This window comes from Perca fluviatilis, chromosome 18 (genome assembly GCF_010015445.1).
Source record: "Perca fluviatilis chromosome 18, GENO_Pfluv_1.0, whole genome shotgun sequence".
NCBI classification, from domain to species: Eukaryota; Metazoa; Chordata; class Actinopteri; order Perciformes; family Percidae; genus Perca; species Perca fluviatilis.
Window position 1 is genome coordinate 10,693,839 of NC_053129.1, and position 23,273 is coordinate 10,717,111.

Here is a 23,273-nt window from a genome sequence, read left to right on the forward strand (position 1 = left end):
TTTTTGAATACAAACCAGATTTATTGGAATTTCTGTAATGGCAGATATTTCAGACAGTAGGTGTAGAAAAGTAGTGGAGGTCTGACGCTGACCCAGGGCAAGCAGTACTCGGTTTACGGCACATTTTGCCACGATGCAACCTTTTAGTGTTTGTAAGCTTTTAATGATGCTGGTTTACTTGTGTAGCCGCTCTCTGTTGAATCGATCAATAATTCATATCAGATCATATTCAATCACATTCATTATTTTTTTTTTCTTTTTCCTTTAACAATGCCCATCCCCAATTCACTGGTTGGATACGTTTCTCATTATAGGTCTTGTTCCATAATCAAACTGTAATCATAGTATAGCTAGTCTCTTTCGGAAGGTCACAACAGCCTCGGAGACGTACAATATTTGTGTGAAATAACATGATGATCATATACACTCATAGCTGAAAAATGATGCAGCAATTTCTCGAAGAAATTGCTACTAAGTAAAGAACAGTGAACAGAAGTGTTCAGCGACATTCAGGCCTCGTGATCTGTCAAGGAAAACAAATCTTTCCTGCTGATGACTTAGAGAAGATCTTCTCTAGTTATTACTACTCCAAAAATGTTATCCTTAGTCCGTTTTTGAAATGCCAAGTAGGCCCGGCTTGACATTTTAGGGAGCGTTGCGCTGACTCCCACGCAGGAGGCAGTCCCGGCTGCATTGTGCAGGGACATGACGCGGTTCAGATGGCAGACTGCAGCAAAGTGACGTTAGTTCCCTGAATGAGGTGATCGTCTTGGCCGTCAATCAGAGGGTCCCACTGGTTAAAGTTCTTCTCTAGACCTGCAAAGTCAGAGAATAAAAAAAACTAATTGTGCATTTCTTCTTTAAACCTTGTGTTGTCCTTGGGTCAAATTTGACCCATTTTCAAAAAGTCTCTATATCAAAAATGTGGGTTTCTTTCAACAAATTGTCCAAAAAAAAAAAATAACAATGGATGGTTTGATAATTTTAATTAATTTGGTATTTTATAGCAGTTGAAAAAGAAATTTGATAGGTTGAAAAAAGTAATTAAAAATGCTTCAAAAACATGAAGAAAAAAAAATCGACAGACCTCGGAAAAAGAGACAAAAAAAACGTAGGGGGGAAAAGGCTTCAAAATGTCAAAAAAGCCACAAAAGTGTCAGCCGACTAAAAGACCAGTTTTCAATTTGACCCAGAACGACAAAAAGCTGCGTGGTCGAGGGGAAGACAACACGAGGGTTAACGAATGATAAGAGCCTTATGATAAACCTGCGCGATAACAGAAGGGAGTGGCAGCGATTTAGGGAGCGCTTTCTCGTTCTTACCGAGATGGCGTTGCAGGAAAGCTAGTGTTGCTTTGTTGCAGAGATCTATGGCGAGCTCCGGGTCGATCTCTCCCTTCAGCTTCATCAGCTTGCCGATCCAGTTGCCCGTGAGGAAGGTGAAGTCTGGGAAACTCTGGTGGACTGTGCCTCTGATGAATGGAAACATCACCACAAAGTCAGGAAACCAATTATTATTATTATTTTATTATTGTTTTTGTCCAAATCAATCCGACCCGACTTCATCTCTGTCCGTTGTACCTGATGGTGATCATTTTCCTCTGGATGACGGCTGAATCCAGCTTCTTCATGCGGCTGATGTTCCCCGCCCACTGAAACTTCTCCGAGTTGATGAAGAAGATCGGCTGTTTGACCCGGGGAAAGATCTCGTCGTCTAGAGGGTTCATCCAGGCGTCCAGCGCTACGCCACACCTGATTCAAGACAGTTTTCAGGAAAGTTTTTTTTTTTTTGCAAAAATACTGTAAATGTATCATTCGAAGGGAGACACTACAGAACACATTTTTTTTTCAATTTTGAGGTTTTGGGGCTTATCTCTTCTTTCAGACTAGTGGATAAAACTTAACATTTAGGTGTATATTTTACTTCACTTTGTTTATTTGCGTCTGTAGATTTCTCCCAATTTCATGAATGCCTCATTTGCATATTTAAACATTAAAATTTCAGCAAACTTGTAATACAAGAAAATAAATGCCTTAATGTCAGTAATCAACTGGGCAAGTTTCATGGTATCAGTCAGGTAAAACGTTTACCCAATTCACCTGTAGCGTCTTCAAAATGTCCGAATTTTACCATCCGTATATTTAAAGGCCGTTTGGTCAAAATGAGTTTTTCCCCAGACTCTGCGACCAGCAATCTCCACTTCAGTAGCACGTACAACAAAATGTTGCAGTTTCATGCCTTCCTTTATTCTGAATGTTTTTACAAAGGGGGTTGTTCCTATATCGTTTACTGTATAGACTGATTTATGTAACATTTTATACCTAAAACATGCCCAACACGGCTGTTGATTTTCTAAGGAGCGATACAAAGTGAGATCCAAAACTCCCTCGGTAAAAACCTTTAATGTCAACAAAATGAAACCAATCCAATGTTCAGATTTCTGATCTGCAGATGAGCACATACAGTATTTAACAAGAGAATGCCTAATTTGCATATTTAAACAAACTTTCTGAGAACTGTCTTCATGTAAGTAATCAACTTTGGGGAAGTTTCATGGTGATATCTGATTTAAAATATTTTCCCAGCTGAAGCGTCTCCCCTTAAAGTTTTAGTGTGTAACTTTTTGATATTAACGAACATCCGTAACATTAAGGCCGTTGCTAATTAACACTATCAGCTCCACACAACTCTCTCTGGATTTCTCAGTATGTGTGTTCAGGAGATTGTGGCGTCTTGTGACTTCCCCGCGCAGAAACTTGATTTAAGATAATGACCTCTTCTGAAGAGTCCATATTTTTTTTTAATCCTCCGTGTCCTCCTTGGCTACTAGCAACTGTGTGGAGGAGGGATCACGGAGGGCTTGTATCATGTGGACGCGCCGACAGTTTGGTTGTTATTACTTAGAATTCCTCACGGGGGACGGCAGAAACTACGCGCTGTAGCTTTAAGAGAACAATGTTGTATCATATTCCTGCTTCTCTCATCGAGATCTGGATGTACATTGGAAATCCACATACTTAAATTTAACCTCTTTGCACAGAGCTTCAATCACGGTTGCTCCGCCGAAGGAATGCCCCATCACCGCTATCCGACACAGATCCATGGAGTTCTGTTGGCCAGGAGAAGAGAGGAAATGGATCAGTGATCGAAAAAAATTATTACTTTACTCTCAAATGTTAGTCTGATCAGTGTCAGGTTCTGCCCACAGGATACAGGTGGTGGGACTTTCTATATTTTCCTTACCACCAAAACCCCACTGCTCAAATGATCAAACTGGCATTAAAAAGTCCTGGGCTGGGTCCAAATGTGGGTTTGTTTTGGGTAGTTTATAAAAATAAAAAACATGTTTTGTGTGCAGAAATCTTAAATTTGTAAAGTAAGTAAATCTGTCAGATGAATGTAGCGGAGTAAAAAAAGTACAATATTTCCCTCTGAAAAGTAGTGGAGTAGAAGTAGAAATTGGCACGAGAAGAAAAGACTTGTAAAGTACAAGCACCTCAAATTTCAAAACTCAGAATTTGTTTCTCTTTGCAAACCATATTCTATGTACTGTTTATTAAAGTCATCTTGTTGCAAGGAAACGCCTATCTGCTCCTTTTATGTATTAGAAAAGGAAGTTACTTTGAGATAGATTACAGAAGGAAGTTACTTTGAGATAGATTACAGAAGGAAGTTACTTTGAGATAGATTACAGAAGGAAGTTACTTTGAGATAGATTACAGAAGGAAGTTACTTTGAGATAGATTACAGAAGGAAGTTACTTTGAGATAGATTACAGAAGAGCTGATAGCACCCTCAGTCCCGAGTACGTACTGATTGAAGGAAGCACTACAGTATCTTACTCTAGTAGGAGTACTTCTGTCCCAACCCAATAACAGCGTGACTTTAAAATTACCCCTGGAAGTGACTATAATACTTGGACCTAAGTCCAAATATATTAGTATGTACTCAGAATACCTAAAAAGTTACTTCGAAAAATGTACTTGCTTTTTTAACTTCTGGACCATTTTATCATATAAATGTCCCATGAATGAAACGTGTTCTTTAGTTTGACCTAAAGTCGGCGGTGTTCTACATCTGGAAGAATTCGATTACAATGATTTTCCCAAAATGACACAACTTCAATAGTGAAATGTATCTACTGTGATCTCGAAAAATACCCCTATATTCCCTTTTGTTTTTCTGACATGCTCCAACCTGTATCATCTCTAGCTTGCTGTCTTATTCAAAATTCTACATAGTCATTGTTTTGTCACTAAATCGTGTGTGCTGCTGCCTTGTTGGATGCTTTGCATTCCAAAAAAAAAAAAAATATGTATATATATACACAAAGAAAACAACCTTGTGTGATCTCTGTGAAACTAGACGGAGGTTCATGTACAGGTTATACTACCTCCAACGTCGTCCAGTCAAACTGCGTTTGCAAAACATTTTGCACCGGTGTCCCTGAGTTGATTTCGGTGAGTCTGTCCAGAGCCAGAATGCATTCGTCTGCTCTCTTCTTCACCTGGGAATGACACAAACGAGTCCCACGGGTTAGGAAAGACGAGGCGAAAAGGAAATGCTAAATATTGCCACGTTGTCACATAAATCCAAGCCTTTTAAAAAAAAAAAAAAAAAAAAAAAAACTCAATTTAATGGAGTGCGTTATTTAATGAAATGATGGGACAGCATAGATGTCCACTCAGGTCTCATGTAAACAACTTGCATGTCAATCTCTCCTGGTTGAAAGTTGAGGAGAGACCATCAGCAACCAGACTGATCTCATGAAGTGGCGTATGTATGACGCGCCAATTCGTATGCCATCGTTGGCGTGTTGTCAAGACGCGTACTCGCTTTTTAGCGTGTTTATCAACGTCGTTTGGCCTCCACTGACTTGGATTACCTTGCGATTCCGTGTGAATTTACGCCGTAGCGAGTCGTATGAAAAGGGCGAAAATGCGCGTAGGGAGGTTGGTCGGGTCAGACACGGGACTTTCACCCAGGAGACCGGGGATCGCGTGTCACGTTCCCTAAACTCAAGTGTTGCTTTCTTCTCGCAATAACACGCCAAGTGGCGTGTATGTTTACGTCCGCTGTATACGAAGCGTGAACACACACAAGAAAAAAAAAAAAAACCAAAAAAAAAAACACATTTTATTAAAAAATTTTTTAAAAATTTTTTTTTTCCTTTTTTTTTTTAAAAAAAAAAAAAAAAAAAAATTTTTTTTAAAAAAAAAAAAAAAAAAAAAAAAAAAAAAATATGAATACCTGTAAATTTTATTGGTATATTTATAAGAGTATATGAAGAGGAATATGTAGTTATATTTGCAAGGAAGAATGCTAGTTATACGGCTCTTATTTTTCTATCATGTGGCTGTTTTGTCTGAAAATGTCTTATCTGTTGTCATGTTTTACGGTTTGTGTGGACCCCAGGAAGAGTAGCTGATGTTCTGCATCAGCTAATGGGGATCCTAATTAAATCAAATCAAATAAAAAGGAGGAACGTCCAAATGAATTCAAAATTATCTCATGACAGCTCCGAGAATATGCTTACGGAAAACAAGGATGTGGTTACATGTGAACATCGGTGTCATGCAGCATATCGGTTACTGACTGAGTGTAAAGTTCACATGTCCATTCCAGCTGAGCCCACATTTGTCCAAAAGAGGAATAAAGCCTCTACCTCTATCTTTCCTAGTCACAGACTGCTAATGTTATGTTGAGAAACAGGGCAAATGGAGTTCAGCTCCCAAAGCACAGCGCACAATCAAAACGTAAATTCCTCTTACCTGTTCGTTTCGGAGGGGGAACTCTCTCTCTCCGTGCTTCAGACCCCTGTAGTACATCCACTCTCTTACCAAGTTGTCTTCCTGAGCCGAGCCAGATGTTTTAGGCACATTCTTCTTGTTTGCCTTCTCGGACTCGGTCTTGTCACGGAAATAATACGTGGCTGAGGCCGACTGGTCTCTGCGTTTAAAAAAAAAAAAGAAACGCACAATGCTGCAAAATTAGAAAGGTTCCCGCTTCTCAACTTGCTGTTTTTCTTTGTCAGATGTGAACTGAAATTGAATTTCTTAATGTTTTAGACTGTTAGTCGAACAACAACAACAAAAAGCAAATTGGGAAAAAAATCTCAATGCAACTAGATGAAAATAACTGATAGTTGCAGCGCTTGAGAGGAATAGAACTTCCTTTATGTTACTAGGTAAATATTTGGGTTTTTAGCACAGGCTAACAATGTGGTGAAATTTCCAGAAACCTGTTGTTGGTATGATAAGACAAGAAGGAAACTTCAGGTCCCAGGTCAGGGGCTGAGAACATCTTCTGGGCCACACTCACTGAAGTCACTAAACCGCTCCTGTGTTCAAGGAGGCATTTAAGTCGGTCTTATCTAGCATCTGTGTTTGAGGAGCCTATCACGTTATCGAATCCCGTCATGTTTCCATTACTAGTTCTCTCTTTGCCAGACCTTCCTCCACAGCGCTTCGGGGGAGGGTCTATTATATCAAGGCTGCCCAATTTAGGGCCCGCGGGCCAAGTTTGGCCCGTGCTCCCTTTGTTTTGGCCCCCCCATGGCATGACATGCTCATGCTTATTCTCCTTATTTTGAAAGTGCTGTAAATTCCTAACTGTAATGACTACGGAACTTCGTTTTGTGCAGCTAAAAAGTACTTCATCTGAGTTTTACAGCAATGTTCAGCACAGTGCTGGTAAACTTCCTTATTAAATTACGCATGTAAGTTTTATCTACGAAAAATTACAAAAAAATAGGGTATTTCTTCTCTCTCCCGCTCCCCCTCGCATGCTGTGAGCCGTGCTAACGTCACTGGTTTTGAGTCAGCCAGTCAAGATGGAGCAATCGAGGCAGTGGCACGCTGATAAAAGAACATTTAGTAAGTCAGCTGGAGCCCTAATGTTGAAAGACTTGTGAAAAACAAGGTCAGGGCTCATGTCTCCTACTATTGCAAGTGATAACTGTAAACGTTCGAAATTTTATTTCAGATTTTTAATGTTAATTTTCTGTAAAATAGAATACATTTTCTCATAAAATCAGCATTTACTTTTTGGCCCATGGCATTTCATCCAGATCCATTTTTGGCCCTTCATATGAAAGAATCTGGGCACCTCTGGTCTATATACTCCACACAGCATTCCGGAATGGGAGGAAAAACGTGCTCTGGTTTATTGGCATTTCTTTAAACCAATCACAATCGTCATGGGCGGTGCTAAGCGCCGGACGGAGCAACGGCGCCGCTGCAAAATAGCCTCGGGAAGGAACTTGTTTTGGTGGAACATGTGTACGTTCAAAAGTAGTTTTAGTCGTGCAACAGAAAACTCAGATTGGACAGATAGTCTAGCTAGCTGTCTGGATTTACCCTGCAGAGATCTGAGGAGCAGTTAACCCTAGTCCTCACAAATCCACCAGAGTTTAGAACGCCAACACAAACACAAAAAGACATGCATCCGGCGGAATTTCCTGCGGCACCGGAGCAATCCCGGAAGTGGAACGTCGCGGATATAGACTACTAGTTCTCCATCTCTCACACAAACTTAAACACCAACCCGGGCTTGAACTTGTATTTGTCCTCGTTCACACTCGCTGCAAATTCTTTCAGACTGCCGTGGTTTGTTCTGTGGAAACGGACTAAACAAACCAATGTGACGGTGTGAGACCAAAGCACAGCTGGCTGAGCGGCTGGACTGACCTCTGACCATCACTGCTGTCTCATGTCACAGCTGTGTGGACTCGGTCACAACACTAGCATGTGCCTTTTTTTCCCCTGTGGCTTTAGCCTGTAACCAGGGATACCACTTCCACCCACACGAGTGGATGGACTAGCTGTGGCCATTATGTTCATCTTGGTACGGTCCCCTTGTGTCTGCACTGAAAAGAAATGTGATGACCTGGTTCGTACCATTGTCTGCACACCCTTTCCACTCCTACTCCACAGATCAACAGACAGCCGCTCGCAGAAGAGACCTCTGTTATTATTGTCTGACTGGCTAACGGTCAACTGGAATCTCCTCACAACTTTGGCAAAAATGTCATCTGAACAGTAAAGCTATATTTCTCTCGCTATGCGTGGTCACAGAGAAGGTCATTATGAGGAACTGGACTGCTTTGAATACACGTACGCAGAAGGAATGGAACACCGAAGCAACTGAAATGATTAAGTTAGAAAAGATAGCTTTGAAACTGCTAGAGAATGAGATGGAATATGCTGAAACACGGGCACCTGTGGACACATTCTTAAAGTCAATAGAAGATGAGAGAAAATTGGGAAACTGCAAACACGATTGTAACAGACTTTTATGATGGGTGCTCGGGTGATAGGGCTTTGGTTTTGAACTGTAATTTGGTTAAGCGTTTGATTTGATATGATGTATATACAGGAATGTGATCTATGTTGAAATAATACAAACAGGGCTGGGCGATATGGAGAAAATCAAATATCACAATGCTTTTTACCAAATACCTTGAAGTCAACATTGCGACCATATTGTAGGGTTGACTATTGGTGCTTTCACAAAATGAGATTTTTGACAAATAATCATAAGTAATGTATATATAATGACTAAGTGGGTAAAAGGCAAATAATAGAACAGCTAGAACAGTCTGGTAAGTTCAGAAAATTACATCACTTTACTCTAATGCAGCCCTTAAAACCAGGAAAAGAAGACTGGTGTCCTATTACGATACCCAAAATCTAAGACGATATCTAGTCTCATATCACGATATCGATATAATATGGATATATTGCCCAGCCCTAAATAAATAAATAAATAAAGAAGGTTAAAAAAAAAGAAAAGAAAACTAGAACTCATATGTTCAGTGTGCATGTTGTCAGCCTACAGTTGGAGTATATGTCCAACAACCCTCATTTGGGTGCTACAAAAAGATTCCTGTTTTAATTAAATAAATCCTGACATCAACATGAAGATTCTGCTGAAAGCCAACTGTAATTAATAATAAAAAAAATCTTGTACAAATACCTGTGTTCCACGGACGCCACAATGAAGCCCTGCGAGGCCAATTCTGCACATATGGCTGAATACAAAGTCCTAGGAAACACCGAGGAGATACAATTAAATGACACCTTCATAGTATCTGATAAGTGAGCAGAACATCCAATTCATACAGAGTTAGTAGTGTAGCAGTGTTAGAAGGGATTGTGTATACCTAAAAGCTCCAAGGCCATGGGAGAAGATGACTACAGGACATTTGACATTTGATTTAAACGGAGCATCCAAGGAGGCTGGAATCTTGAAGGACCCTGGAACAAACAAATGACAAAATAAAAGCTTTTAAAAAGCACAATGTTTTTTTTTAAGATTATTTTTTGGGCTTTTTCCGCCTTTATTATGATAGCTGGGTGAGAAAGAGAAGAGAGAGGGGGAAGACATGCAGGAAATAATCACAGGTCGGATTCGAACCCTGGAACTCTGCATCGAGGCTTAAACTTCTCAGTATATGTGCGCCCTGCTCTACCACTGAGCCAACCCGGCCACAAAAAGCATGACCATTTCCCAAAGCATGCTATCGTGTTCCCATACATTTCTACAGTGGGAACATGAACCTGTCATTTTAAAATGAACTAGTTCAGTTCATAGTTCATACTTCAAAATTTTGAACTAAGTTCACAGTTCCAAAAATGAACTCGTTCATAGTTCTTTTTTTCCATATGTTGCCGCGAGCTATTATTTTTCAAAATGATTGCCACAGCCTATATAGAACCACAGAGAGCAATTATTTCATCAGTTTCAACACTGAAACTATGCGTCAGATTTCATCTTCATATCCAATCAGTTCAATGTGCCGTTTCAGGTTTGCTGTGGATGTGACTGAAGTGCGGATTTTCTTTTTGAAAGCCGGCGGGCAAAGTTTGCACAGAAATGTATGATTTTTCGCATCCTCACCGACCTTGTCATAAAACTTGTTTAAATGATCATACGAAGCCTCCTTGCTGCTTCATCGCCTCCATCAAAGAGTATAGAAGTACTTCTATACTCTTTACCTCCACGCTGCTTTTTGTTTTGATGACGCATGCGGTGGTGCGACTGGTGTTGCCAGATTTTTTCCGCTACATATTGAGGCCTGTTTACGGTGTGTTTTAGCCGGGTTTTCGCCTGGAAGGCTCTATAGAAATCTGGCACCCTATTGAACGAAGTTAAACTAGGGAGCGTGCCGTTCACAGACACCAGAATGAACGAGTTCACAGTAACGGTCATCAGGCAGTAATACAATATGTTCACTTCACGTTCGCCCCAAAATATGAACGAGTTCATGAACTATCGTTCAATGAATGCGTTCAGGCACAACACTGCCTGTCTTACAGAATTGAAACTCACTGGAGTATTTAGAATTGTAGTGGGCTCCACTTCTGCTTTCATTGTTGCTTGGCAATGCAGTTGAAAGTGCAACAATAACACAACGTTGACAACAAAAATACAAATGACATGGCACAAGCAAGGTTCTAAGTAGAGCTATAAAGATTAATCAATTAGTTGTCAACTTTTAAATTAACCGCCAACTATTTTGAAAATCGGTTTGAGTCATTTTTTATGAATGAAAAAAAAAAAACATTTTCTGATTCCAGCTTCTTAAATGTGAATATTTATTGGTTCCTTCACTTTTTTAGGACAGTTAACTTAATATCCACATTAAATCACCATTTGCTAACATTATATAGACCAAACAACTAATCGATTAATCTTTATAATCGACCAATTAATCAACAATGAAAAAATTTGTTAGTTACAGCCTTATTGATTTTTTTTTTTTTAAGATTTTTTTGGGGCTTTTCCGCCTTTATTTGATAGGACAGCTAGGTGAGAAAGGGGAGAGAGATGGGGAAGACATGCAGGAAATCGTCACAGTTCGGATTCAAACCCCGGACCTCTGCGTCGAGGCCTAAACCTCTCGGTATATGTGCGCCCTGCTCTACCCACTGAGCCAACCCGGCCACTTACAGCCTCATTTCTAAGACGATTTAAACACTGTATAGAAATGAGGGGGAGGCCAACGTCTGTTTGGAAGGAGTGGAAACCATTCAAAACCCATCCGGACCATTTTGAGGAGCAATTAACAAATAAACATTTGTGATGAATGGACAAAAACACGCAACAACAAAAAACATGTAGTATGGTAGAGGAAAGAGGTGTAAAACACATGTGAAATGTTCTGCACATTATGAATTGGAGTCAAATTACCAAAGAGGTAGTTGAAAATCTTTTCACCGACAGTCCTGTTGATGTTCATGAAGTCCGTTAGACCGTTAAAATACTCCTTGCACGGTACCCAGTCTGGTCGTTGTGCTTTCTCAGTCGTTTGACAAGGATAGTAAAGCCGGAAGAAGCTGCCCTGTTAACCAGACACACAGCAGAGAGAGAAAAAGTTGAATTAGCTGATAATAACATGAATGCAGAATTAAGCACACAAATACTGTCTATTGTCTGTATGTCCTAAATATCCTGTTCGCAAAACGTGTGTGATTATATGTTTTTGTGTCTCTTTCTCATGCTGAACTTTGAAACACTTCTGATCATAGCTCAACTGCTGCGAGAGTGACTAATGAATGTTGTAATGGAACTGTTGATCATCTTCTCATTGCTGCTGACTAAACAGTTGTATAGAGGCTAGATTAACTGTTAGCCTCTGTCCATTTTACATTGTTCTTTTTTTTTATGTACGGTGGCTTTAAACGGTGCTGAAATTCAGTTGCATTCTTGATAAAGCATATTTCTCATGTTCCCAATGAGAACGTTTTTTTTCTTCTTTTGGTTCTTTCTTGCTGATATTCGGGGTTATTTCATGGATTGTATAGGAAAGCCTTTTTCGGTTGTTAATTGTGTGAGTAACATAATGTGCAATGGACTGGTGTGAACATGTATCATGTTTTGGTCAATTACACATTCACACAAATTGTCATGCTTTTTTCGTTATAATGTAACCAAAATAAACTATGAATTTAAGTAATTCTATTTAGTTATTATACCCCATTTTAAATGCGTCTCTCCTTTTTCTAATTTCTCACTTTATTTTAGTTAGGGAAAGGCCTCTATTACATACAGTCATTCCCATTCAAAGCATAGCAAATTCATCATTCATCTATCTAAATCAAAAGTTACACATTTACACGTACAGACCAAGTTAACACATGCTCTGTGGTTAGATGTCTGCTTGTGCTTTAACTAGGGCAGAACGATTTGGGGAGCGATTTTTCTGCCATATCAACACATTTTCACTCCCATCGCATAAAATATGAATGCTTGGTCAGGTGACTTTGGCGTTGTTATTGACGCAAAAATTCTCCTTTATTGTCATATCTAAACGCGCTTGGTCCGGACTACTGGCGTCACTTTTGACGCAGTTAGGTTAAGGAAAAGGTCGTGGGTGGGCTTACGTTTCCATGACACGCGGGACAAGAACGGAACAGTTGGGTTTAGGAAAAGAAGATCGGGACGGTTGGGTTTAGGAAAAGAAGATCGGGACGGTTGGGTTTAGGAAAAGAAGATCGGGACGGTTGGGTTTAGGAAAAGAAGATCGGGACGGTTGGGTTTAGGAAAAGAAGATCGGGACGGTCGGGTTTAGGAAAAGAAGAACGGGACGGTTGGGTTTAGGAAAAGAAGAACGGGACGGTTGGGTTTAGGAAAAGAAGAACGGGACGGTTGGGTTTAGGAAAAGAAGATCGGGACGGTCGGGTTTAGGAAAAGAAGATCGGGACGGTCGGGTTTAGGAAAAGAAGAACGGGACGGTTGGGTTTAGGAAAAGAAGATCGGGACGGTTGGTTTAGGAAAAGAAGAACGGGACCGTTGGGTTTAGGAAAAGATGATCGGGACGGTTGGGTTTAGGAAAAGAAGAACGGGACGGGTTTTTAGGAAAAGAAGAACGGGACGGTTGGGTTTAGGAAAAGAAGAACGGGACGGTTGGGTTTAGGAAAAGAAGAACGGGACGGTTGGGTTTAGGAAAAGAAGAACGGGACGGTTGGGTTTAGGAAAAGAAGAACGGGACGGTTGGGTTTAGGAAAAGAAGAACGGGACGGTTGGGTTTAGGAAAAGTGACACGCGGGACATGATCCCCGGTCTCCTGGGTGAAAGTCCTGTGTTGTTTGATCCATCCACCACCCCAACCAACCTCCCTATGCGGATTTTTGGGCTTTCATACTACTCACTACCGTAGTCGCTCTTAATGCTACGTCATCTTCAAACGCAGCGTAGCTCCTGCTTTCCCTGGTGCGTTCTACACACACGCTGAAGGCCGCTTTTTGCGTCGTTTCTGACAGCCACTGCCCAAACGTCCGTATTTTACGAGTTCGGAGTGAGAACGGGTTGGCGATTCGATTTGAGATTTTTATTTTGTGTTGAATATTCACTATGTTACAGATTAAACATCTCATGGAGCATTATAACATGAGACACCATCAAAACTGCTCTATATTCTTATAGGATGAGACCAAGATATGAACCGCCAGCAATAAGTGTTTTTTCTTTTAATAAGCATGGAACATTGAACAGTTAAACACAGAACATTTATCACAAAAGCTAAAGTTATAACAATAAAAATAATTCCAATAAGAAATATCCGTACTTTCCTGTAAACTGAAATGTCTGATATGCCCTATGGATACGCCTCAGTTCAATAGCAGCATCTACATATTGCACCTTCTACGATCATGTTAAATAAAGTAAAAATAAAAATAAAATCCACTGAAAATAGGACATTTTATCAATCTGTGCTATGTAACATTATTCCAACATTTAGCTTAAGAAAAAACAGTAAACATATTTAAAAAATCTTAAAAATAATACACCAAAACATTCAACTAAATATTGCACATTTGATTAATTGAAAACGCTTCATGGTTAAGCCTTAGCTTTTACCTGTGCAGTGTGGTCCATCATGAAGTCGGTGCAGCCCACAGCATTAGGGCCCTTGGCTGGAGGGATCCCAAGATGATTACTGCAGGAGTTCCCCATGGCGAAGAAACCGAGCGTGTACCTCCTCTGGTCTGTCAAATACAGAGACGCTTGTTCGATCAAATGAAACAATCATCCTTGACAGGAAGCAGTGGCAATAACCTATCAATGTGCACAATCATGACAGGGATAACATGACTTGGCAAAAAAAAAAAAATACAGGCAATCAGACTATTTCTGTACAGCTAAATGCTGATACTGATTTCAGGCAGTGCGTTTTAAATGTCAGCGGATTATGAATAGAGCTCCAGTTTGAACACGTCAATTGATTGAACAGTATCAAAATGCTTTTTTTCCTCCCCCCCCCCCACATTATTAGTGAGTTTTACTTTTGTTTATGTATGAGAACTTATAGTGTATTGTTGTCAACTAACAAGTATGCTGTTATCCTCAGTTCTTTTGAATGAATATTGAGTGTTAACTCCATGTTTGATTAATAAGCAAGAACACATCCCAGATTTTCGGTATTACGTGTCATGGAAGTTGTTCACATGCTGGGTCTAGTTAATGGCGTAAGGTTAACAGAGTAGTGATTAGGCTAGAAACGTTACGGACTCCGGGCGTTAATAACCGTTGATGTGAGTGCGTGCAGAAGTTCTCTTCTTTTAGTGTAACAACCATACGTAAACAGCTTGTTTTCAACTAGCTAGCTATAGCTGTTAAAGAATTGTGTATTTACGCTATAAAAATGTGGCGTTTCAGCCCCTACCTGCCCTTGCCCAAGTACTCTTGACGAAGGTTAATAACTGTACAAATCCTCCATGAGACAACATCGACCTCAGTTCAAAAGCGAAATATTCTGTTAAACCGACGTTAGCTGTTTGCCACAAAAACCTGTAACTATTTCACAAAAGACGAGACCTACCGGAGATACGGAAGTTGTTAGGTACCAATGTTACTACATTAGTTTCGCAACATTACCACGTAACATAATTTGAATTTCTTAGATAAATGCACCGGTATTTGTCACTTGGGAGTGGTTTGAGTTAGGTGTGTTAGTGACAGTGTTGGTGTGCCGAGCCACTATTAGCATGGGAAGGGCTAAACCAGAGTAGTCAATAGAAATTGTTTGGTCACTTCGCCGCACGTTAGTCGCCTCACAACTGGCTGTCTAAAAACCTACTTCCTACGTAAACTTAATACAGGTTTATTTAACCTAGCTATATACCAAATAGTAAAGGACTGGCTACCAAGCTCATATTATCAGCTTAGTCACAGTATTGGCGTCGTTATTACAGTCGTCCAAAGTCCCTCATAAAACTGGGTTAACTTTGTCTACATATGGCTCTAGTTAGAGCCAAGGAATGTGATTGATAGCCATTCACTCTATGGGCACGTGCATTTGTTGACAACAATAGTCGACGCTTTGGCAAATATTTTTGTGAGGCACAGTGCTCCTTTCAGAGCAATTACAAGCAAACCAAAGCGTGCTATTTTGTTGACTATATGGCGCATTTGGCCTACCTGTATCAGCTGTGCTGTTGTTTAAGAAACACTCCGCCACTGTAGAGGGCAGTAGTGGTCAAAAGTCATAGAAACAAAGCTAGCGGAGTCGCGAAAAACATTAGAGAAGGATGCAGTTTTAGCGGAGTCGACTAAATATAACTTATTTATCACGGTTAAACATGAAATTGGTGAGTTAAGAGACTGTCAGCATAATTACTGTAACCAAGTCAACCCCGGCTGACGATAATAATACGTTACTCAATCGTTTCAGGATACCTCGGATAACGTTACTCTGTTAGCTTAGCAGCTAATAGCCCGGTCTGGTCCTGTCTCATCAACTGTTGTTAACTAGGCAGCTAACGTATATGCCATGCCATGCCATGTGAACTATTTATTGTGTGTGCATTGCCCAGTGATAGCATTTTGTTCTTGCAATGAGACAACGTTACAGCTGTGTGTGTGACCTACAAACTACAGACTCTGCCTGTTAAATGTGATGCCCTGTTTATCCAGCTTCTGCTCTGTATCTGTCATGTATTGTGTTGTAGTCACAGTAATGTTGTTTCCACGTCTGTTTCCACATTTCTTTCCTCCCTTATCTCAGTATTGTCTGTCTGGTCATCCCACATTGCCTTGCAATGTCCTCAAGTTTAAATCCACCACTATCATGTTGGACTGTGGGCTGGACACCACCTCTGTCCTCAACTTCCTGCCCCTTCCTCTCGTGCACAGGTAAGTCACTGGCATCAGCGGTAGAGGCTCCATGTATTTATTTATTTATTCATTCATTCATTCATTCATTTATGGGTGGTGGATTTGTTCTAAATTCTGACGATTTTTTTTCTTCTTTTGTTCATTTTCCCAGCCCGAGACTCTCCAAGCTACCTAGTTGGGTCTCTAAGGATGGAACAATAAACTTGGAGAAGGTATAAGAAGCTGTTTCTGTTGTATTTGATTCACTGAGTATTTCACCTGTATCTGTACTTCAACTTGTGCTTGATTGTTACTTTGCGTGATAACCTAAAATTGTTTCTGGTTATTAGGTGTATATGCATTAAGATTGGTCTGTGATGAAGGGCTACAAAAGTAAACAAACTACTTCTTTCCATCTTTCCAGGAGCTGAAGGAGTGTGCAGGAAGAGTGTTTGTGGACTCACAGCCAGAGTTCTGTCTCCCTGAGGTAGTAAACTCAGCCGCCACACATACAATATATCCTCTTACTTAAGACATCAAATGGAATGCTTCGAATGAATGATTATGCTGCAGGAAATTAGAATGCTAACATGTCTAGGACAGGGAACCAAGAGATTAGCCTGACCATTTTAGTTGTGTTCATCAGTAGGTTTCATTTTGACTGTATGACTACACCAACGTACCAGCTCAAACTTTCCATTCACCTTTCCTGACTGTGCTATTGCCACAGTTGTTATTATTAAACTATCTTTCCCATTTACATTAACTACAGAGAGAACTGCTGGATCTATCTACCATTGATGTCATCCTGATCTCCAACTACCATTGTATGATGGCCCTGCCATACATCACTGAACACACAGGCTTCACTGGGACGGTGTATGCTACAGAACCCACCCTGCAGATTGGCAGGTAAGGGGATACAAGGAACTTCAACTTCCTCATATTGTTTTTATGTTAATTCATAGGAAATATGCATGTTATTTTAAAACAGTCTTTTTCATTTTTATTGTGGTTTAAAAAAAAAAAAAAAAAAAATAGATAGCCATAGGTCTTAAAGGTCCAGTGTGTAACGAGTTTAGTTGTTCATTATCAAAATCTGTGTTGCCCGTTCACAAACTTGTCCATTTTCATGAATATTTACCACCACCATCAATTCCAAGTATTAATTTTGGCTTGAAATTTTACATTTGCGTTAACACGAACTGGGGTTAGACGCTCCATATTCATGCGCCATCTTGAAATACGTTAAGGTAAGGCATAGATATATATCTATGAAGGTAAGGGACATACAGGACATACTGCTCCGCCTTTCACGTTTTCGCTGTCACATGATAAACTCACAGGTGCTGCTATTGCTGCTAATGGGTATTGTCGCTTCCCGGCCCCGGTAAGTTTGAAGAAGGAAACATTGGAGGACCACACGTATTCAAAATCCAAATTTCAGGAACAGGAGTCTTCGTCTTCGCCTAGAAAAAGGATATTGAGAGGAGCAAGAGACCGGCGTCATCAGAAAAAAGCGTGAAGGCTACCGTAGATGTAATACGTACTTTGAACTGCGTGGCGTGAGAGAGTTGATTGCGATATATGATCTCAACGCTAGATGGGAGAAATTCCCACACAGTTTAATTTTGTGTTTTTATTATTTTTTTATTATTTTGAAAAATGATGTGTAATGGCATAGCTTATGTTGTATTGGAAACCAAAAAACATTGGCTGTGGTTTCTGTTATTCTCCTCAGACTGTTGATGGAGGAACTGGTGAAGTTCATGGAGAGAGTTCCCAAAGCGCAGTCTGCCACCTGCTGGAAAAATAAGGAAATACAAAGGTAGGACGACTGTTGGAAAACAAAACGGAGAACCTACATAAAGAATAGTATCTGTGGGTAGTCATTTATTAATATTTATTTCAAAATGTATTTTTTTAAAATACATTTAAATTTCCTATTATAAAATATATTTTTTTATTTTAAAATCAAACACTTTGACGTACTAAACACAATCTCGTACTAGCTTTTACCTGTAATTTGTCTGTTTTTTTCTGTCTCTCTATTCCTCTTTTCCTGCTTTGGTTTTAATTAGCATCTTTATATCATGCAGTTTCATTTTACTTTCAGTTATATTTCAACAGATGCATTTAACATATGGTTTGTATGTCATGTGATGATATTAGGATGCTTCCTGGGCCACTGAAGGATGCAGTAGATGTGTGGACATGGAAACGAAGCTACAGCATGCAGGAGGTCAACTCGGCCCTCAGCAAAGTGCAGCTTGTGGGTTACTCACAGAAAGTGGTACGAACCTCTTTTCTCTTACAATGACTGCACAGAGTAGATATAATAACTAGGATGCATTCCTCTTATTTTGTATCAACACTACAGGGGAAAGATAGGGGTGAGAAAAAAGGGGGGGGGGTGACGATTTTTATAATCTATTCTTTTTTTCTTCTTCTCTAGAATCACATTTTTTTTATAATGATTCTCCTAGATATTTTCTGTTTATACGATACCGCCGACGGCGACTACATTATATTTGTTTCCAGCTAAACAGACAGAGAGCATACAATGCAGAAAATCCATGTTATGTACTTCTTTACAAATTAAATAAATGTCTGACTGACTGACATGTGGTGTGCAGTCTCTAGGAAACCAATAGAAATGTCTCATGATATATTGTCTTTAGAAGTGTATTTATTTAACTTTTGCTTTTGTTAAAGAAGGACCGCAAGAGAAATCGCAACCCTCAATACTATCAATTCTAGAATCGCAAAAATCGCAATCCAAATAGAATCGGCACTCATGTATCGTGAAAGAATTGAATCGGGACAAAACCATGTTGTCCCAGCCATTAGAAAATAGTGTGGTTTATATTTTAATAGAGTGTTTATGTTTGTCTCATGCTGTGAGTGCAGGATTATTATTCTGCTTACACATTCTACTAAAATACCTGTGTCTGTCCTTTCTGTTTTTCTGTGTTCTCTTACTTCTTTTTGTCTCAAGGAGCTGTTTGGAGCTGTACAGGTCTCCCCGCTAAGCTCTGGTTACTCATTGGGTAGCTCCAACTGGATCATCCAGTCTCATCATGAGAAAGTCGCCTATGTGTCGGGTTCGTCCCTCCTCACCACACATCCACAGGTAGGTCTAAAACAGGCCTGACGCTAGATGAAATTACACACAGGGTCTGATGCTAATATTTCACCTGACTCTAGGTCTTGTGTGTGTGGGTGGGTGTGTGTGGTTTATTGGTTTACATGTACAAATACTACATATTAATATACACATAATCAATAAAAGATGTGATGGAGAGATGCAAAAAATCCTCAGAGGGGCTTAATCTGGGCTCTCTCCAGTGCTTAATCCAAATAAAATAGAGTCAGTTATTTTAAAAGCTCTTTTTCTGACCCGGCTGTGTCATGCACTGTAATAAACTCACTGGAACCTCTTTCACAGGGCTGGTGATATTATTATAAAATATTTCTTCTTCTCTTCTCCCAGCCAATGGACCAAAGCTCCCTTAAGAACAGCGATGTTCTGATTCTGACAGGACTCACCCAGATGCCGACAGCCAACCCAGACGGCATGCTGGGAGAATTCTGCAGCAACCTTGGTAGGTCCAAAATGTACCGGATGATGTTAACTGTAAACTGTGTTTAAAGTTTGAAGATGTTTCAATATTTTCATGTTCTATAAATAAGTACATGTGTATATAAAGTAAATCGCATTGTCTCTGCTGATTCTGAGTGTTCTAATGTATTTCTTATTATTAATCTGTGCCTGTAGCCATGACGATTCGAGCAGGAGGCAACGTGCTAGTGCCGTGCTACTCGTCCGGGGTGATATATGACCTGCTGGAGTGTCTGTACCAGTTCATTGAGAGCGCCAACCTGGGGACCACGCCCTTCTACTTCATCTCGCCCGTCGCCAACAGCTCACTGGAGTTCTCTCAGATCTTCGCTGAGTGGTGAGGAGCTGTTGTTTAAAAATGAAATAGAAATAGGATAGGCATCTGCCATTGTACAGTTCCTAGAAAGGAAACGGTCAATGAAAGAAAATTATATGGTGATGGATTAAGATAAAACAAGAGCTTCATTTTTTTGCCTGTGATTTATTATTCATTCAAAACAGTTCAGATGCGTGGCCAGGATAGCTCAGTCGGTAGAGTGGGCGCGCATATATACAGAGGTTTATGCCTCGACGCAGAAAGTCTGGGGTTTGAGTCCGACCTGGGACAATTTCCTGCGTGTCTTCCCTCTCTCTCTCTCCACCTTTCATCGCTTCCGTATCAGTAAAGGCGGAAATGCCCAAAAAATTATCTTAAAAAAAAAACAGATGCAACAGCCCATATAAGGGTTGATTAGTGTCAAACATTTACTGTTGTTGGTGCCGACTGATTATACTTTTCTGCCAAAATGGTGCATTGCGGAAAATGGTCATTTCTGTGAGCCTGTTGGGTTTTCACTTGATTTTAATGTTAGTTGAAAGCATGTTAATACAGTCAAAAACCAATTGTAAATTAGAAGGGCACTCAGAGAGCGCAGACATCTGCCAAGGCATGGCCTATATCACAATGTTAATGCAGTGAAACCTTTCCGATTTATAACGACAAGACACGAGTGCAGCACAAACGCCCTATCTCGCAATGTTAACAAAAGTGAAAAATTGTTTTGTTTATCCGCCCCATGACTCGGATCTGCTCAAAAATTCTTCCTTGGTCCATTCTACACCCTTCGAACAAGTCGGCCTGTTCGATTATGGAAAAAATCATAATTACAATTATTTTGGTCAATATTTAAATCACAATTTTTGTTTTTAACATGATTACTCATTGACTTTCAGAATGATGTTGTATTTATTGAACTTAAAAAACAAATCAACAGTGAAAACACCTTGAACTGTGACATTTCCCTTCATACTTTTCCCGTTGAACCTTTTGAATTCCCCTTCAGAACACAAAACAAAATAAGAGATTACTTGCAAAATGTAATCCTTTTTCTCGGTTACATTGTTTTTGGGATCGTGAGGAGCTGAAATCGAAAGTGCAATCCAAATTTAATTAATTGCACAGCCCTAATACCAAGTATCATAAAAATCAGGCCAGTAGTTTTTCCATAATCCTGTTGACAGACCAACCAACCAACAACCAAACAAACCGAACCAGAAACATAACCTCCTTGGCGGACGTAACAATACTGCTGATTGGCTAAGGCTGTTGAGAGTTGTTGTCACATGATAACCGTACTTGTTCTCAGCCACCTTCTGATTGTTCCCCAGTATCATTCTGGGATATTCTGATTTAGATTACCGATTTGTTTCCCTTTTCTTTTTTTTTTTTTTTTTTTTTTTAGGCTTTGCCACAACAAGCAATCCAAGGTTTATCTTCCAGAGCCTCCATTCCCTCATGCAGAGGTGAGTCCTGCTGCTGTGTCTCGTACCAGTCGAGAACAGCACTGCATTTTGGACATAGTGGATATTCACAAATACTGATTTTCTGCTAGCAAATGAGCACTGAAATTACAATGCAATCAGAATTCCCCTAATTATATTAAAGTTCAGTGCCCAGTAACAGTCTTGGGCTTTTTTTTTACTGATGGCTTGAGCTGGTGAGAGAACATGCACACAGAAAACAATAATATAGACTTCATTCTTACAACTCCTGTGTTGCTGTTGTTGTTTTCAGTTGATCCAAACCAACAAGCTGAAGCACTACCCCAGTATCCACGGAGACTTCAGCAGTGAGTTCCGTCAGCCGTGCGTGGTGTTCACCGGTCACCCATCTCTACGCTTCGGCGACGTGGTTCACTTCATGGAGCTGTGGGGCAAATCCGGCCTCAACACCATCATCTTTACTGGTAACTACAGCTGCATTACAAGCATTCCCATATACATGAAGGGAAATATGTTGGCCTGTAAATATAAAGTAAAAGCTTCTACAAGCCTGTGTGACTTTTCTTTCCTACCACCAGAGCCAGACTTTTCTTACCTGGATGCTTTGGCTCCCTACCAGCCGCTGGCCATGAAGTGTGTTTACTGTCCCATTGACACGCGGCTCAACTTCCACCAAGTCTCAAAGCTGCTCAAGGAAGTCCAGGTGCGGTCAACACTTGTTTGTCATGTTACCAACCCATTCACAAATGTACTGTTGGCACTTTTTCCTCTTACAATTACTGCCAGTTGTAAGAGAAATATAATAATAATAATAATAATAATAATAATAATATAAAATAATAGTTTAGAAAGTGCTTTGAGAGAAGCGCATACGAATCAATACACGTATACACACACATTATTGCAATAGTGAAAAGAGAAGATGGGACACCTTTTTAAGGACAGTAAAAATGACAATGAGAAAAATACAAATAAATTAACAGATGATAGGGTAAAAAGGCGATTAAAAAGTAGGGATGCACCGAATCCAGATTTTTGGGGTTTGGCCGAATACCGAATCCACTGGTTAAGATTCTGCCGAATCCGAAACCGAATACCAAATCCTACTCCCATCCTCAGTCCATTAACACAGCTTGGATTGGAGTGATGTCATGTCATCTGTTAAAACCGGTGGTCAGACAGGCTGCTGAGTTCTGAACCAGCTGGAGGCGGAGAGTGATTTCTGGTTGGTGCCAGTTAGAAGAGAGTTGCAGTTACAACGTTACAACGTTCCACTTCCGGGATTGTTCAGGTGCTGCCGGATATTTCGCCATATGTCTCTCTTTTTAGGCTAGATGTCCGGTACCGTCGGTTTTCTTTGTGTTGGCATTCTAAACTCCGGTTGATTTATGAGGACTATGGTTAACTGCTCCTCAGATCTCTGCAATCTGTCCAATCTGAGTTTTCTGTTGCACGACTAAAACAACTTTTGAACGTACACATGTTCCACCAAAACAAGTTCCTTCCTGAGGCTATTTAGCAGAAGGAGGGTTCTGATATAGACACAACAGGACTGAACGACTTTATTGATGTGTGGGATAAATGTAAGCAGTAAATGGATTGCACCTGCATTAACAGGGAGTTTGTATAGGTAAAGGTGAGGTTGAGAACTGGCAAATAGAGTGACACAATGACTGGAAAAATATCCTGATTGTCTAGCTACGAAAGGGCCGCCTCAGGGTTTTTCTTTACACAGAACACTGGTAAAAGAGAACTGTTAAACAAGCAAATAACCAGTCGGAGTCAGAAGTCC

The 23,273-nt window shown here is 40.1% G+C and overlaps 2 protein-coding genes across 4 annotated transcripts in view; one reads left to right on the forward strand and one right to left on the reverse strand.

The window, feature by feature from the left end:
* On the reverse strand, window positions 1–14,999 carry pla2g7 (phospholipase A2, group VII (platelet-activating factor acetylhydrolase, plasma)). 2 transcript variants are annotated; one of them, XM_039780998.1, is made up of 11 exons: window positions 14,669–14,999; window positions 13,864–13,991; window positions 11,194–11,344; window positions 9,164–9,257; window positions 8,977–9,045; window positions 5,772–5,949; window positions 4,394–4,507; window positions 3,018–3,109; window positions 1,581–1,751; window positions 1,323–1,471; window positions 1–816 (listed from the first exon to the last, which is right to left on the reverse strand). In XM_039780998.1, exons 1-11 carry the CDS (start codon window positions 14,730–14,732, stop codon window positions 716–718), a joined length of 1,311 nt encoding a protein of 436 aa, XP_039636932.1. In that variant the 5' UTR covers window positions 14,733–14,999; the 3' UTR covers window positions 1–715. The 2 variants fall into 2 exon arrangements, with proteins under 2 accessions (XP_039636932.1, XP_039636933.1); XM_039780999.1 differs by having other exon boundaries at window positions 14,825–14,997.
* The window catches only part of ints9 (integrator complex subunit 9), a 15,268-nt gene continuing 6,451 nt past the window's right edge, over window positions 14,457–23,273 (forward strand). The window contains exons 1-13 of one of the 2 annotated variants that reach the window (XM_039780997.1): window positions 14,457–14,537; window positions 16,010–16,137; window positions 16,271–16,331; window positions 16,523–16,585; window positions 16,871–17,010; window positions 17,840–17,926; window positions 18,271–18,391; window positions 19,097–19,231; window positions 19,592–19,703; window positions 19,877–20,057; window positions 21,442–21,502; window positions 21,774–21,945; window positions 22,060–22,184. In XM_039780997.1, coding sequence (XP_039636931.1) covers window positions 16,073–16,137; window positions 16,271–16,331; window positions 16,523–16,585; window positions 16,871–17,010; window positions 17,840–17,926; window positions 18,271–18,391; window positions 19,097–19,231; window positions 19,592–19,703; window positions 19,877–20,057; window positions 21,442–21,502; window positions 21,774–21,945; window positions 22,060–22,184 — 1,323 coding nt within the window. In that variant the 5' untranslated portion in view covers window positions 14,457–14,537; window positions 16,010–16,072. Of the gene's footprint in view, window positions 14,538–15,438; window positions 15,594–16,009; window positions 16,138–16,270; window positions 16,332–16,522; window positions 16,586–16,870; window positions 17,011–17,839; window positions 17,927–18,270; window positions 18,392–19,096; window positions 19,232–19,591; window positions 19,704–19,876; window positions 20,058–21,441; window positions 21,503–21,773; window positions 21,946–22,059; window positions 22,185–23,273 lie in introns of those variants that run through there. The other variant, XM_039780995.1, reaches the window with a different exon arrangement.

What these genes read in the sequence shown, in the direction of transcription:
- pla2g7 (XM_039780998.1), bottom strand. Translation starts at nt 14,732, where the DNA reads ATGTTGTCTCATGGAGGATTTGTACAGTTATTAACCTTCGTCAAGAGT. An exon ending in GTGGCGTCCGTGGAACACAG is followed by an intron (nt 5,950 to 8,976) that starts GTATTTGTACAA and finishes TTTTAAACGCAG; the next exon opens with AGACCAGTCGGCCTCAGCCA. An exon ending in TTTCCTGCAACGCCATCTCG is followed by an intron (nt 817 to 1,322) that starts GTAAGAACGAGA and finishes CTGACTTTGCAG; the next exon opens with GTCTAGAGAAGAACTTTAAC.